The sequence below is a fragment of the Aplysia californica genome, unplaced genomic scaffold (genome assembly GCF_000002075.1).
Source record: "Aplysia californica isolate F4 #8 unplaced genomic scaffold, AplCal3.0 scaffold00541, whole genome shotgun sequence".
Taxonomy (NCBI): Eukaryota; Metazoa; Mollusca; class Gastropoda; order Aplysiida; family Aplysiidae; genus Aplysia; species Aplysia californica.
In genome coordinates, this window is record NW_004797811.1 from 61,242 (window position 1) to 75,715 (window position 14,474).

Here is a 14,474-nt window from a genome sequence, read left to right on the forward strand (position 1 = left end):
TGTCTGTCTGTCTGTCTGTCTGTCTGTCTGTCTGTCTATCTGTCTATCTGTCTGTCTGTCTGTCTTACTTTTCCCAGCACTAAATGACCTTTTTTGTGTCAGCGTGCTTCTCTTTACTCAAACAAACAAAGACCAGGTTTCCCCTGACATGCAGGGTCAGAAGAACGCCTCCAAAATGATCTAAATTGTATCGATAGAAAAGGGAGGTGGGGGGTGGAGGGTGGTCGTTAAAAACGCCTTCATTACCCCTCACAGGTGGGTAGGTGCATCAAATCCTGAAGAAAAAGTAAAGTTAAAGATTGTTTTAATGGCGCTTTAGATATTGGAGTATCCAAACTTTGACGGCCACATTCTTGCAAATTTCATCATTGAAACTAGACATCCTCACTCCCTTCAATCGCAAATGTCTTAACTTCTACTGAAGATAGATGGGTATTTTTTTCATTTAGAGCAAAGCAAATAAATAAGCTATCAGATAATACCAATAACTCGAACATGCCCAGAAATTGACGAGCGCCTGATTCCACCACGTTATGACACATATTGTAATGCAAGTCTGTGGGGCAGATTAATGAATAGAATGATAAGAATGTCTGTACAAGCGGGCAAAAGTCGGCTTACACAAAAAACATCATAAAAACCCCAAAAACATGTGATATTCATGTATATCTATTATATATTTGGCAACTTGGAAACGCATGTGTCACTTTTCCCATAAAACTACGACAGCTACAGAGCTGAAAGTTGGCAAGTACCTGCAAAAAGATAGATAGGTCCCCATGACGGAGCCCGATTTTTTATTTATTCATTTCCCGAATTTAGAAAAGTGTATTAGACCAAAAGTTCCCGTCCTTCCTTTGGCCTTTGTGATGTTTCCTCTGAGAAACGAAACAAATCTGCGTAGAGCTGTCCTCCTCAGCGGAATACCGAAAGGGATATTCTTTCGAGAGACGCTTTTGGTTTTTTTGGAGTGTAGATCTTGCATAGAATTTTTTTCATCTCTCAAGATTTATTGCTCTATTCCAGTAGAGTGTAAATATAGTAGGCCTATTGTTTTCCGTTAATGTTAATGCACCGACCATTCCTTTCGTCAAAATGGGGCCCAGCTAGTATTATATATTCATCAGACTCGTTCTTATAAATATAACGATTTTATGTCAATTTTAAGAGACATTTCTGTGTGGATTTTACCGAAAAACGTTGATGTAGGGCACACAAAAAATGTAAATTTTCAATTTCCAAGGACACTTAGGCTATGGAGTTAAAAAACCTTGGCAGCCATTTTGTGGCTAATTTTACCTCTGAAACCACGAGACCCCCACTTCATTTAATCGCAAATATCTCGACTTGTTTTCAAGATAGATGTGTATTGTTTTTATTAATCGAAAGAAGCCCAAATTAACAGACTTTAGGATAATACCAGTAACTTCCCATGCCCAAAAATTAATTGACGAGCGCCTGATTCCACCGCGTCGTGATATCGACACATCCATAGTCTCGCACGTGCACATGCACGCTTTAATTGTGCTCATTTTTTTTCTTCTTCTTTTCTATTCCGTCTATCACGACTGCGCGACTCTTTACGTGTGTATGCTAATAGTAATAATGTAGATAATACCATGCTTGCATAATAATGCGCCATTTTCTTTATCGAAAAGTCAGAAATCCTTCTAATCTTCTGCACTTATATTTATATGAACTTATTGTGTTGCAAAAAAGTGTGAAGACGTGGAGTGACATCAAGCGACTAGCCCAGGATAGGGAAATGTGGAGAGTGGTATTTCGTGGCCTATATGCTGACCCAGTTTGAGAAAGGCAATGAAGATGATTGTGTTGCAAGTGCCGTAAAACTCTTACTAAAAGGAAGAAAAAAAGAACGAGGCTGCAGCATGCAGGGTGCCTGAGTTCGGTTCTCCAGTGGGGGTTTATTCAGGGGGGGGGGGGGGATTTTATCGGGCAGCTCTGACTTTCTGCTGAGATGTTGTATTCATTCCTCTCTGGCCGGGTTGGCCCTGGCAGGCAGGATCGGAAGCTCTCCCCCTAGATGATTAAAGTTTTGTCAATGGAGAGGTAAACAAAATAATCACCTACAATTATTTTTCAAATGAGTGTTGAAACTTACTGCTTCCAAGGTCACATTCTCTCCCATATAATTATTTCTGAGCTTGATATAATAGGCAGAAGGTCATTATTATCAAGTACATATTTATAAACATCCCATTGGTAGGTCCCACGTCTTTACTTTTCCTCTGTTGTTTCTGTCTGTCGGTCTTACTTTTCTTCAGCACAAAATAACCATTATCATTGTGTCGATGTGGTTCTACTTACTCAAACAACCAAACGTAAACACACACACACACACACACACACACACACACACACACACACACACACACACACACACACACACACACACACACACACACACACACACAGGGGGGCTCTCGTGGCCTAGAGGTTAAGGTGTTGGCCTCTCATTCAAAGGTCCCGGGTTCGATTCCGGGTAGCGACCAAAAAAATTTTCTTCTCTAAAATTGTCTCCTTTCACATCCTTTCCTGATCTCTAATAATGGTCTGTTGTCTGCTTTCATTTCCACTTTCTGCCCCCACCCCCTCACATCCTTTGCCCCCCTCCTCTGGGCTCCTGACTCTTTCTGCAGCCTTTCTACTGCTACTCCTTGGCTCCTCCTAACTGCTGTCTTTCTGCCACACCCCTGATCTTCTAGTAGGAAAGATCTACACCTAGCCTTCTCGGACAAGGGCGAAAAATCTCGGAGGGCCCGTGTGCAAGTTGCGCACGTTAAAGATCCCTTGGTGGTCTAAAATCGATAAGAGTAGGCTTCGGCCGCCACCCGGGCAAAATTCAAAATTTCCTACCAACGAAAAAGTATTAGGTGTGTCCCGCGCGCTCATATGACCTTATGCAGTTGCAAGCGCCGTAAAACCCTATACTAAACAAACAAACACACACACACACACACACACACACACACACACACACACACACACACACACACACCTATGGTTGGTTGGTGGATGCTCTGGTGTAGTTAGCTTCTTCTTTCCTATCAAACATCAATCGCTTTATCTCCCCTCCTTTTTTGTGTTTGTTACTCTCTTGTAAAACCTCTAATCTTCGGCTCTTATATGACCTTGTTGTGTTTCAAATGCCATAAAACATTTACTAAAACTAGAAAAAAGATAACCAATGTTGTATATCGATGTGATTCTACTTACTCAAACAACCAAACGTAAACAAAAACAAACAAAATATTTGCAAACGATGCCGATTTCAACGAAAGGTGAATGTCCTTCACGCGGCTAGCTTATAATGTGTCAAGATCGATTTTCTTGTTGGTAGGAAATCGATCCACGAGCTCGTTGGAGCTCTTCGTTGATTTTTATTTTGCATCAACGAGCCTAACTCTCTGATAGTCAATAATGTTACTGTTAGTACAATAGTCCTTATGCGACTATCAGTATAATAGTCTATATGGTCGCTTTTGAGGACAAGCGAGCTAACCCAGATTTCGGGGGTTTCCAGAAATCTTGACCTACACACCAAAAGTGGGCATTTCCCTACCTATAGGAGAATAGAATTTTGGTTCCATTGGTGTATATATTTGTTTGGTTATAGAGAAGATTCTCTTTGTCTTTTAAAGAAACTGAACAAGGGGCAAAAACTTTGCCTTCGATTTTCCCTTAACTATGCTTGAACTGAAACGGGGAACTGCTACTTTTTCTTTTCTAATCCTTACTATCGTCATTTTTCTTCTTCTTCTTTTGTATGTTTCTCACACTTTCGAGACCCCCTATTTCCGGGGTGCCTTGATAGTCGAAGCAGACTTTGTGCTGTTGAAGCTAGAGAGGTGAGCAGAGCAAGTCTGATTCCCTGTATGGACTTCTCGGTTGACATCCCCCCCTTGGCGATCATATGACCTTATGCTGTTGCGAGGGCCGTAAAACCTCTGCGTGATATAAAAAAAGTCTATATGTGACTGTCGGTAACGAAAAAAAAGAAGCTACGAAAGTTTGAGGGAGGATGACAAGAGTAAGGGTGAAAGGAGGTACCAAAGAAAATATGAATGATAGAGAAGAACGTAGCAAGCATAGAAAAGACGGTATGAATTGATAAATAGATAGAAAGTTAGATAGAGAGATAGATCGACAGACAGACAGACAGACAGACAGACAGACAGACAGACAGACAGACAGACAGACAGACAGACAGACACACTAACAGACAGACAGACAGAAAGAAAGACAGACAGACAGGCAGGCAGGCAGGCAGGCAAGTAGGTAGGCAGGCAAGTAGGTAGGCAGGCAGACAGACAGATAGACAGACAGACAGACACACACACTCTCACCCCCCCCCCCCCCACACACACACACCCACACACACACACACAGTTAACCCATACTGCTGGCCGGCAGTAGATATTGCTTTCATTTCGTTATTCATTACTCAGTAGCACTACATAAAATTATTATTGGTGGGAGGTTGGTGGGTGCTCTGGTGTGGTTTGTTTCTTCTTTCCTATCAAACATCTATCGTCTTTATCTCCCCTCCTTCTTTTTTGTGTTAGTTACTCTCTTGTAACACCACTTATTTGACCTTATTGTGCTGCAAGTGCCGTAAAACTCTTACTAAAACTAAACTAGATTATGATTGTTTTATCTTTCTACTTCTCCAGGAGATATTGATCCTTGTGTTGAAAGCCGTGTTTGCCGATGAGTTTTGTCCTGCCTCCCCCCCCCCCCCCAACTCTCTCTCCTCCCTACACCGACTGCTATCGATTGACTAAGTTACGGTTAGAATGACTACTGATCGGCAGCTGAAACTTCCAAGCTTCCCCGTGGGAGTGGAAAAACACACATAGAAATAAACAAATGCACACACACTCGCACACACACACACACACTAGCGCGTGCACACACTCTTTCTCTCTCTCTCACCCTCTCTCTCTCACCCTCTCTCTCTCTCTCTCTCTCTCTCTCTCTCTCTCTCTCTCTCTCTGGCACACCCACAAACACACACTCGCGCACAAGCAAATGCAAACTCACACACACGTATACACACACACACTCTCTCTCTCTCTCTCGCACACACACACACACACACACACGCGCGCGCGCTCACACACACGCACGCACACGCACACACATACTCACACAAACACACACATACACACAATTTCTCTCACACGGTCTTTCTTCCACACACAATTTACACATACCCACATAATGCGCTAATGCTCACTTACATACCCAGCTGTCTTACTCTTACGTATACAATATAAATGAGCAACGACAACAACAACAATAATGATAATAATTATATAATAATAATAATAAATAATAATCATAATAATAATAAAAATAATAATGATAATAATAATAATATTTAAGCTAGACACAAGTGGGTGGTTGGAGGGCGCCACTGGTAGGTCCTACTTCTTTACTTTCCCCTCTGTTGCTTCTGTTTGTCTGTCTGTCTTACTTTTCCTTAGCACTAAATGACTATTATTGTGTCGATGTGCTTCTCTTTACCCAAACAAATAAACAAACAAATATGGTAGACACATAGATCTAATATAATCAGCATTCTGATAATAATCCGATCAATGCTAATCTGGTAATACATTCTGGTGAACTTGCTGTGGAGAAGACTTTGACCAATGTTAACTAACACAAAAGAAGCTTGCCACGACACGGTGGAATCAGGCGCTCGTCAATTTTCGTGTATGTGAAGTTACAGGACTCACCATCTTAATTAAAGCATGGTTGTTGTTTTTTTTGGTTTAAAAATATTTTTTTTATTGCTATTGGTGAAATAAATATCCATAATTTATCTTGATTTGAAGTCGATACAACCGCTGCGATTGAAAGAGGTGTGAATGGGGATAGTCCTGGAGGGGTGGGGGGTGGAGATACCGTGGGGAGGGGAAGGGTTCCCCTGGTTTCACAGGTAAATTTAGCGAGAAAATGGCCCTCCAAAGTGGGGTGACTTCTAAAGCTTCAGTGTCTTTGAAAACTGCAAATTAATTCACATTACATTTCGTGTGCATTTGATCTGCTTTTTTCCCACCAGTAAAATCCGCACAGATATGTGTTTTTAAAATGGATATAACATGTGTCGCGCCAGAGAAAGAAACAATTTAAAATTGTCGAACGGCCAGAAAAATGGCGGTGTCTTTGATTTCATTATTTTGACTCACATAACACACTAATGCTCTTAAACATGCCCTTTTAGTTTTAGTAAGTTTTAGTTTTATGTATCGGACACATACGTCGGACCAGGGGTGGGCCAGAGACAATGCTACGTACATGTAGAGCCACTGTACAAGATAACAAAAAAACGCGAATTTGAATGTTTCATATTAACATGCGTGTTGTTATCTGCCTTTTAAGTTTCAGATAATCAAAACAGAATTAAAAAGTCGGAATGAATAAAGAATTCATGCTTTTTATAAAGTACCTACAACTAGCGCGTCTTCATCAAGCCTGCAAAATGCGCGCGTCCTCAATAAGTAGTTAACGAGAGCCTGATTTCACCACGATGTTTCACAAATCTGAGGCAGGGGAAATGACGTGAATAGCTTCCAAAATAGAGGAGCCATAAACAGAATAAGGCAGTGGGTTGTTGGCATGTGTTCTGGTGTGAGTGGTTTGTTCCTTATTCCTTATTATTAAACATCTATCGTCCATATCTCTCTTCCTTCTTTTCTGTGAATGTTACTCTTTAGTAACTTGGTGGATGTTTGGCGGGTACTCTGGTGTGGTATGCTCCTTTTTCCGTGTGGTATGCTCTTTTTTTTCCTATCAAACATATCAAACATATATCTTCCTTATCTCTCCTCCTTCTTTTCCTTGTATGTTATGCTCTAGTAGTTCTTCTAATCTTTGGTATTTCATATGACCCATTAGTGTTGTTGGTTGGCGGTTGCTGTGGTGTGGTTTTCCCCTCCTCTCCTATCAACCATCCATCGTTCTGGCCTCTCCTTCCACTTTTTTGTGTTTGTTACTCTCTTGAAACACACTCTCTGATTTACGGCACTCATATGACCTAATTGTATTGCAAATGTCATAAATTACCTACTAAAATTGTTTTAAATACCCAAACTTTTCATAGAGGCCACTTTTTCATTGTATACCCTGTCATGCGAAACCATAATAATAATACAGTAAGAGAAATCACACTCGCCTCATCATACTGTACCGCACAGTCTTCTTTTTCTTCCTCGTTCTCGATGACAGCAGCTAGACAGTCAGTCCGATGTCGCGCACAAACTGTGCAGCCCGTTTCAACTCTGAGAGACTGCCATAGAGCTTTCTCTCAAGGGGAGTCAAATTCTGCTACGCCTGTGTATGAAGGTACCGCACAGTAAAAAGTAAAGTTGTTCCCGCATCCGATCGGGACATTGGGGATTGCCTTGATAGTGAGACAACTTCCTGGGCCTTCGGCATATTGTAGTAGGGTGGCCAGTTCCTTTCCACGCCGCCTTTACTTCCCCAACTAGAAGTCAGGTACCCATTACTGCTGGGTGAGCTGGAGGGGGCGCACAGTAACTTCCCATAGCATACCAATATCTGAAATCTGTGACGTAACGTAATTATAACCCATATCCCTCATTTATTACCTAACTGCACTACACCGTAGCGTACAGTATAAACTATAATCTGGTGACGCGTGTGTTCTAGTAGTTAAGTTTTCTGTATGCTTTCCAAGAAGTAAAGATTGTTTCAAAGAATGTGGGTGGGTGGAGTGCGCCACTAGTAGGTCCTACTTGTTTACTTTCCCCTCAGTTGTTTCTGTCTGTCCGTCTGTCTGTCTTACGTTTTCTCAGTACTAAATTATGACCTTTATAAATTGTATCGATGTGCTTTCTTTACTCAAACAAAACAAAATTGAATCAGAATACTGTCAGGTCTGCTGGAGTAATAGTTTAGATTGTAAAGCTCATAGAGCTTGCTGTTGAGCTGGAATTTTTGTTCTAAACAAATGCCATTTTATTTCATTATTTGTCTGACTCGTAACCGAAAGGTCACGGGTTCGAACCCCGTCAATTGTATTTTCGGAAAGGCACTTTATACGAATGTTCCTCATTTCGCCATAGTGAGCATGGGTACCCAGCTATAGACTGCGAAAGATCTTGGCCATGTATTATTAGTGTTTGAGCGACTAACAGGCTGCTTTCTCTGTGGGCTTTCCTATGTTGAGCGAAATGACAAAAATTATAGAAAAATTGCCAGAAGAACTGAACAATGCTGGTTTCTTCGATATAATTATCCCTACGAGCGCCGGATTTCACCACGCTGCCTTTAATGGTGAATGTGAAATACATTTTTACACGCACACACATATTATGTCCGCACATTGTGTCAATTTTTACATTCAGATCTGCATGAGTGCTCAAGTGCACGCCCATAGAGTACTATGGAGTAAAAAGGGCGCTTTATGGAGATGCATGCACGTGTCTAGTGTATGCTGTGTTCTCAACAATGCCCGCTGCCGTGTCTTTGAAAAGACCTGCTCAATGTTTCATAGAGTGTGTATCATAAGTAATGTACACCGTCCCTTTGGGCAAATCCCCCGTATTGTACTGAGACAGTTTTTGCCATGGCTTGCGACCCATTTGGCTAGGGGGCGTGTGTTGCCTGATGAATGTTGTAGTTATGATTGATTTACGCCCCCATCGACTCAATTTGGATAAAGGACAAGGGTTGACTTCACCCTGTTTGTCAGAGTCAATCCGAGCTGAGAGAGAAGCGACGTCCCTGAATTCAGACGAAGATACTCCAGAAAAAAACGATCTTCCCACATGGGAATAGAACACACGTTTTCAGCATGCGATGGCTAAGTCCTTGACCATTAAACCATAGATGCTGATATATACTCCTTGGCACAGTGATTAGACTACCGGGCCTGCAATCGTGGGAATGCGAGTTCGGAGGTTTGAGCCTCAGCTCGGTCCGACGTTGTTCTCCTTGGGAAAAACACTTTAATTAAATTATTTGGCTTGGTCTATTCGGAGATAGACGTTAAACTCGGATGTCTTGCCTTTGGAATAACATAACAGTGCTTACAGAGGCGTCAAACCTATACCATTTCACTTTCCGAAAATAATTTGGTAAGTGAAAGTCATGATTATTGACCAAACGAGAGAGATAAGAAAAAAAGAAAGAAAGAAGACAATAAGACTGGGGAAAATAATAAGGAGAAAGCCGTCGAGCTTGTAATATGCTGCCGTTTGTTTGTTTATTAATATGTTTTTGTATGGACGTATGGATGTATGCATGCATGCGTGCATGCGTGTGCGTATTTTTCCTTTGTTCTTGGATTGTACAATTCCTCTGTACCCGACCAGGACAGTCGTTGTTCTTATGAGAATCGCCCGATGAATCAAAGCCATTGTCACTATCTTCGTCTTTGTTACTATTGTTATCTTTTGCATTGTCACTATCCTCGTCGTTGTATCTATTGTTATCGTTTTCATTGTCTATACTGTTGCTGTTGTCGTTGCTATCATCAATGTCATTCTGTTGTCAGTGTCAGCGCCGTTATCATTATTGAAATCGATATGAGATTTTTAAGAATATACTTTGAAAAGAAAGACATTAAGTCTAGATGTCTAATATGCATCAAGTGTTTAGATTTTATCGACAACAATATTTTCGTGTATTCCCACATGATTCAGACTCTTGCGGTTTCAAAGGTTTAGTTTTGGTATACAGACGACATTTTCTTTTTTTCGCAAACTGAATAGAACGGCGAATACTGTGGGGGTGGGGGTGGGGGAAGGATGGGTTTGTTTGTTTGTAGAGGAGGAGGGTGAGTTGGAGTGATTTGGGGGTGGTTGGGGGGGGGGGTCCTGGGGCCATGGGACAATGTTGACCTTTGTGTCACTTTTTAATAGAAACTAGACATTCTTCAGAACTCAACATTTATAGGAAGGTGGTATTCAACATTCTCAAGAACATAATAGAGCCAGCTTTTCATAATTTTATTTTTTGAGCTGAAGAATTTGTAAAGCTATTGGGTTCGATCGCTATTTATCGTTAGAAAACACTTCAGAATTGAGCAATTTCCTAATAGAAGGTTTACTCTTTAGAACAAGTTGAAAGCTTGTTCATAAGCTCATGTTCGCCTCGGCTCAGGCTCACACTGCCAAGCCTGTGTCGGTGACACGGCGTGTTGGTGTGTAGTCACTGGGGGTGTGTGTGTGTGTGTCCTTGAGCAACACACCATAACCTAAAGCTAACCCCCCCCCCAAATTCTTTGTTTCTACCTTCACATATGTTGAAATATTCTTTGCTTTTACCTTCACATGTGTTGAAATATTCTTTGCTTTTACCTCCACATGTGTTGAAATATTCTTTGCTTTTACCTCCACATGTGTTGAAATATTCTTTGCTTTTACCTCCACATGTGTTGAAATATTCTTTGCTTTTACTTCCACATGTGTTGAAATATTCTTTGCTTCAACCTTGTTTCTACCTTCACAGAAGTTGAAATACTCTTTGCTTCTTACCTTCATAGATGTTGAAATAGTCTTTGTTTTTTTACCTTCACAGACATTGAAATATTCTTTCCTTCTACCTTCACAGATGATATGGGCGTGCAACCTGTGCAAGAAGAAGCAGGACCTGCTGGCAAAGACGGGCGCCTGGTACCACGGCGGGATGGCGCGCCCGGTCGCTCTGGACGTCGGCGACACCGCCTCCGGAAGTGACGCGGCTTCCACCAAGACAGACGTCAGCCCGTCCACGGAAAAGCGCGCGAAAATGATGGAGAAAGGCCAGCACGACAGCAGCCAAGGGTCGGAGAAGGAGAACTTCGACAGACAGCGTAGTTCCTTTTCGCGTGCGGGCAGCCTGCAAGGGAAGGAACTCAAACGCCAGTTCTCCATGTCGGACGCCGTCAACAGGGGGCACGACTCCGGACTTGGGGGATCTACTACATCATCGTCCTCCCAACAGGGCTCTCTCAACGCCAGCCAGACCAGCGGTGGGACGAGCGTGGGCTCCCTCGGCGAGCAGGAGAAGCTGAGGGACCACGGTCAGATTTTGGACAGGGGCCGCGGGAAAGACCGCGGTCAAGCCAAGCATCGGTTCCACAGCGAGTCCAGGATATCGGATACGGACCGGCGATACGCGAACGAGACTCAACACCACGGGGAGAGAGACCGCCACAATAAGGTGGATCGCTGGGATGGAGGAGGAGGAGGAGGGGGAGGAGGGGGAGGACGTGAAGGAGGAGGAGGACGTGAAGGAGGAGGAGGGAGACACGAGGAGAGAGGAAGTGGCTCCTCGTCCGGTCACAAGGGAAGTCACTCCGAGGATAGAAAAGGAGACCACGGGAGTTTTCGGGGTGACCCAGATCCCAGGGATGGCGACCGCAAGTCGGAGCGGCATCGGTGAGTAGAGTGGGGTCTCTTGATGGATGTTTTGTTCGCATTTCGTTGGTGTCCTACGTAAACCGTGATTCCGCCAAATAAGATCAAAGATTTCTTTTTTTTCCTTTTGGGACGGAGAGGGGTGTAATTGCTTTCTTATAATCATCCAGATTTGCAGAAAAAGTTAATAATAAATAATAATAAATAGCATTTGTATAGAGCATATCCCCGCTCAACAGCAGGCTCTATGCGCTTTTACACTATATTATTACCCCATCCGACCATAGAACATTCCGAAACATTCTCAGCTTCCCGGGAAGCATACAGTGCAAGCAGCTGATTAAGCGCTCAAAGACTAACAAACTGACAAGATCTTTCGCTGTCTATAGCCGGGTACCCATTCCCACCTGGGTGAAGTGAGGAAAATTCGTGTAAAGTGCCTTTCCCAAGGACACAACGTTGGGCCCCTGACGGGATTCGAACCCACGACCTTACGGTTGCGAGTCCGAGAGCCTAACCACTAGGCCACCGACGCCAGATTTATTTTTTTCTTTGTGGGACGGAGGGGGGGGGGGGTGTAATTGCTTTCTTATAATCATCCAGATTTGAGAAAAAGTTAAATAAAATGTTCTTTTTGCTTATTGTAATAAGGTCAACTGTAATTGCAGTCGTGAATAAAATAATGACACTTTGAGACAAAACAAATTATGCGTTTGACCTAATTTGGCAGATACACGGTTAGAGTTAGACGTTGACGATTTCTTTCTCAGTGCAGAGCTTGTTTTCTCTTCTGTCTGTTTGTTTGTCGGACTGTTTGTATGTATATTTGTCTATCTGTTTGTCTATCTATGTGTCTGTCTGTATGTGTGCCTGTTTGTCTGTATGCATGTCTGGCGGGTTGGCTGGTTGGCTGGTTGGCTTTATGACTGTATGTCTGTCTGTGTGTCTGTCTGTTTGTCTGTCTGTCTGTCTGTCTCCGAGTGTGCAAATGTGTGTTTCTCTCTGTCTGTTTATCAGTGTTTCTGTATATAGATTGATCTCCCACTCACTTCCCCCCCTCCCCCCCCTCTCTCTCTCTCTCTCTCTCTCTCTCTCTCTCTCTCTCTCTCTCTCTCTCTCTCACACACACACACACACACACACACACACACACACACACACACACATAAACACACACACACATTTTATTTATTTATTTATTTATTTATTTATTTGTTTATTTATTAGGGTGTCTTGTATTCATCCATATTAGGCAGTACTATACCTTCCTTTCAAGACAAGTCTCAAGTGACGTGGAGAGGCTAGTGAGTTTCATTTCTCTGGGACATACCAAGTTACGAGAACTCTCACAGAGTATTTATTCAGTTAACCATCTCTGTTCATATTTAATTTTAATGATATTTTTATATTGAAGTATGGGCATATTGGTAGGTGGTTGGCGGGTGCTCTGGTGTGGTTTGCTCCCTCTTTCCTATGAAACATCTATCGTCCTTATCTCCCCTCATTCTCGTTTGTCACTCTCTTGTAACACCTCTAATCTTCTACCACTCTTACATCTCCCCCCGGGTGCGGTGCTGCTGACTGAAGAGTCTTTAGGCCAATACCAAAGGGGGGGGGGGGGGGGGATATTATATCTCGAGTTCGTATTCACCTTAGAATTGTCATTGTAAATGGGCTGATTCATCAATGTCATGCTTATAACTGTGCCTGAATTGCAACAGGGAACTGCTGGTTTTTCTTTCCTAATCCTTACTATCCTCATTTTTCCTCTACATCTTTTGTATGTTTGTCACACTCTTGTGGCCTGCTATTCCCGTGGTGCCTTGATGGTCGAAGCAGGCTTTGTGCTGTTGAGGCTAGAGAGGTGACCAGAGTAAGCGTGATTCCCCGTTTGGACTTCTCTCTGTTGACATCCACGTCTTGGCGCTCCTATGACCTTAAGCAGTTCCGAGCGCCATAAAACCTCCACTAAAACTAAACTCAATCTTCCCCAACACTGAATGCCCGTTATTACGTCAATGTTTTTCTCTTTACTCAACCCCCCCCCCCCCTTTTTTTTATATTTCTCCCTGTGGGTGGTTGGTGGGTGCTCTGGTGTGGGTTTCTTCTTCTTTCCTATCAAACATAATATATCGTCCTTTTCTCCCTTCATTCTATTTTGTTTGTCACTCAATTGCAAAACCTCTAATCTTCGGCACTTTTATCACCATATTATGTGAGGCAGCGTGGTGGAATCAGGCTCTCGTCAATTTCGGGGCATTTAGAGTTATTGGTATCTTCTTAAAGCTTGCTCGGTTGTCTTTATTTGGATGAAAAAAATATCCATTTATCTTGAATACAAGTAGAGATATTTGCGAATGAAGGAGGTGGGGGTAACCTGTTTTCAGAGGTAAAATTAATGAGAAAATGGCTGTCAAAGATTATTTATTTCCCTAGCTTTAGAGTCCGTGGTAACTGAAAATTTCCATTTTTTTGTGCGTTTAATCAACGTTTTTCAGAAAAATCCACACAGAAATGAGTTCTTTAAAGGGCATGAAATGTGTTGAGCCAAAAAAACAAAAAATTCACAAAAATTCACAATCGTGTGGAAAAATGCAAATTTCTTCACTTTCATTATTTTGACGAGAGCCTGATTCCACCACGCTGCCTCACATATTGTTATTGTGTTGCAAGTACCGTAAAACCTTTACCAAAACTAAACTCACCTCTTGGCCCTCATATGACCTACGCAGTTCCGAGCGCTGTAAAACCTCTACTAAAACTAAACTCACCTCTTGGCCCTCATATGACCTACGCAGTTCCGAGCGCCGTAAAGCCTCTACTAAAACTAAACTCACTCTTTCCCTACGCTAAATGACCGTTATTGTGTCAATGTTCTTCTCTTTACTCAAACACACACACACACACACGCACACACACACACACAAACACACACACACACACAAACACACACACACACACACACAAACACACAAACACACACACACACCCACAGCCCCTGTTTTTCATGAAAAAGAAGAGATGGGAACAGCAGTCAAACGGCAATAAAACTAGTAGACAGAGGGTGGAAGGGGTGGG

The 14,474-nt window shown here is 42.5% G+C and overlaps 1 protein-coding gene across 5 annotated transcripts in view; it reads left to right on the forward strand.

Annotated features, from left to right (window-relative positions):
* The window catches only part of LOC101851216 (regulating synaptic membrane exocytosis protein 2), a gene marked incomplete at its 5' end in the record, with an annotated part of 104,424 nt that overhangs the window by 10,213 nt on the left and 79,737 nt on the right, over positions 1-14,474 (forward strand). For all 5 annotated transcript variants that reach the window (XM_035971935.1, XM_035971933.1, XM_035971934.1 and 2 more), the window contains 1 exon segment: positions 10,609-11,417. In XM_035971935.1, the coding sequence (XP_035827828.1) occupies positions 10,609-11,417 (809 nt within the window).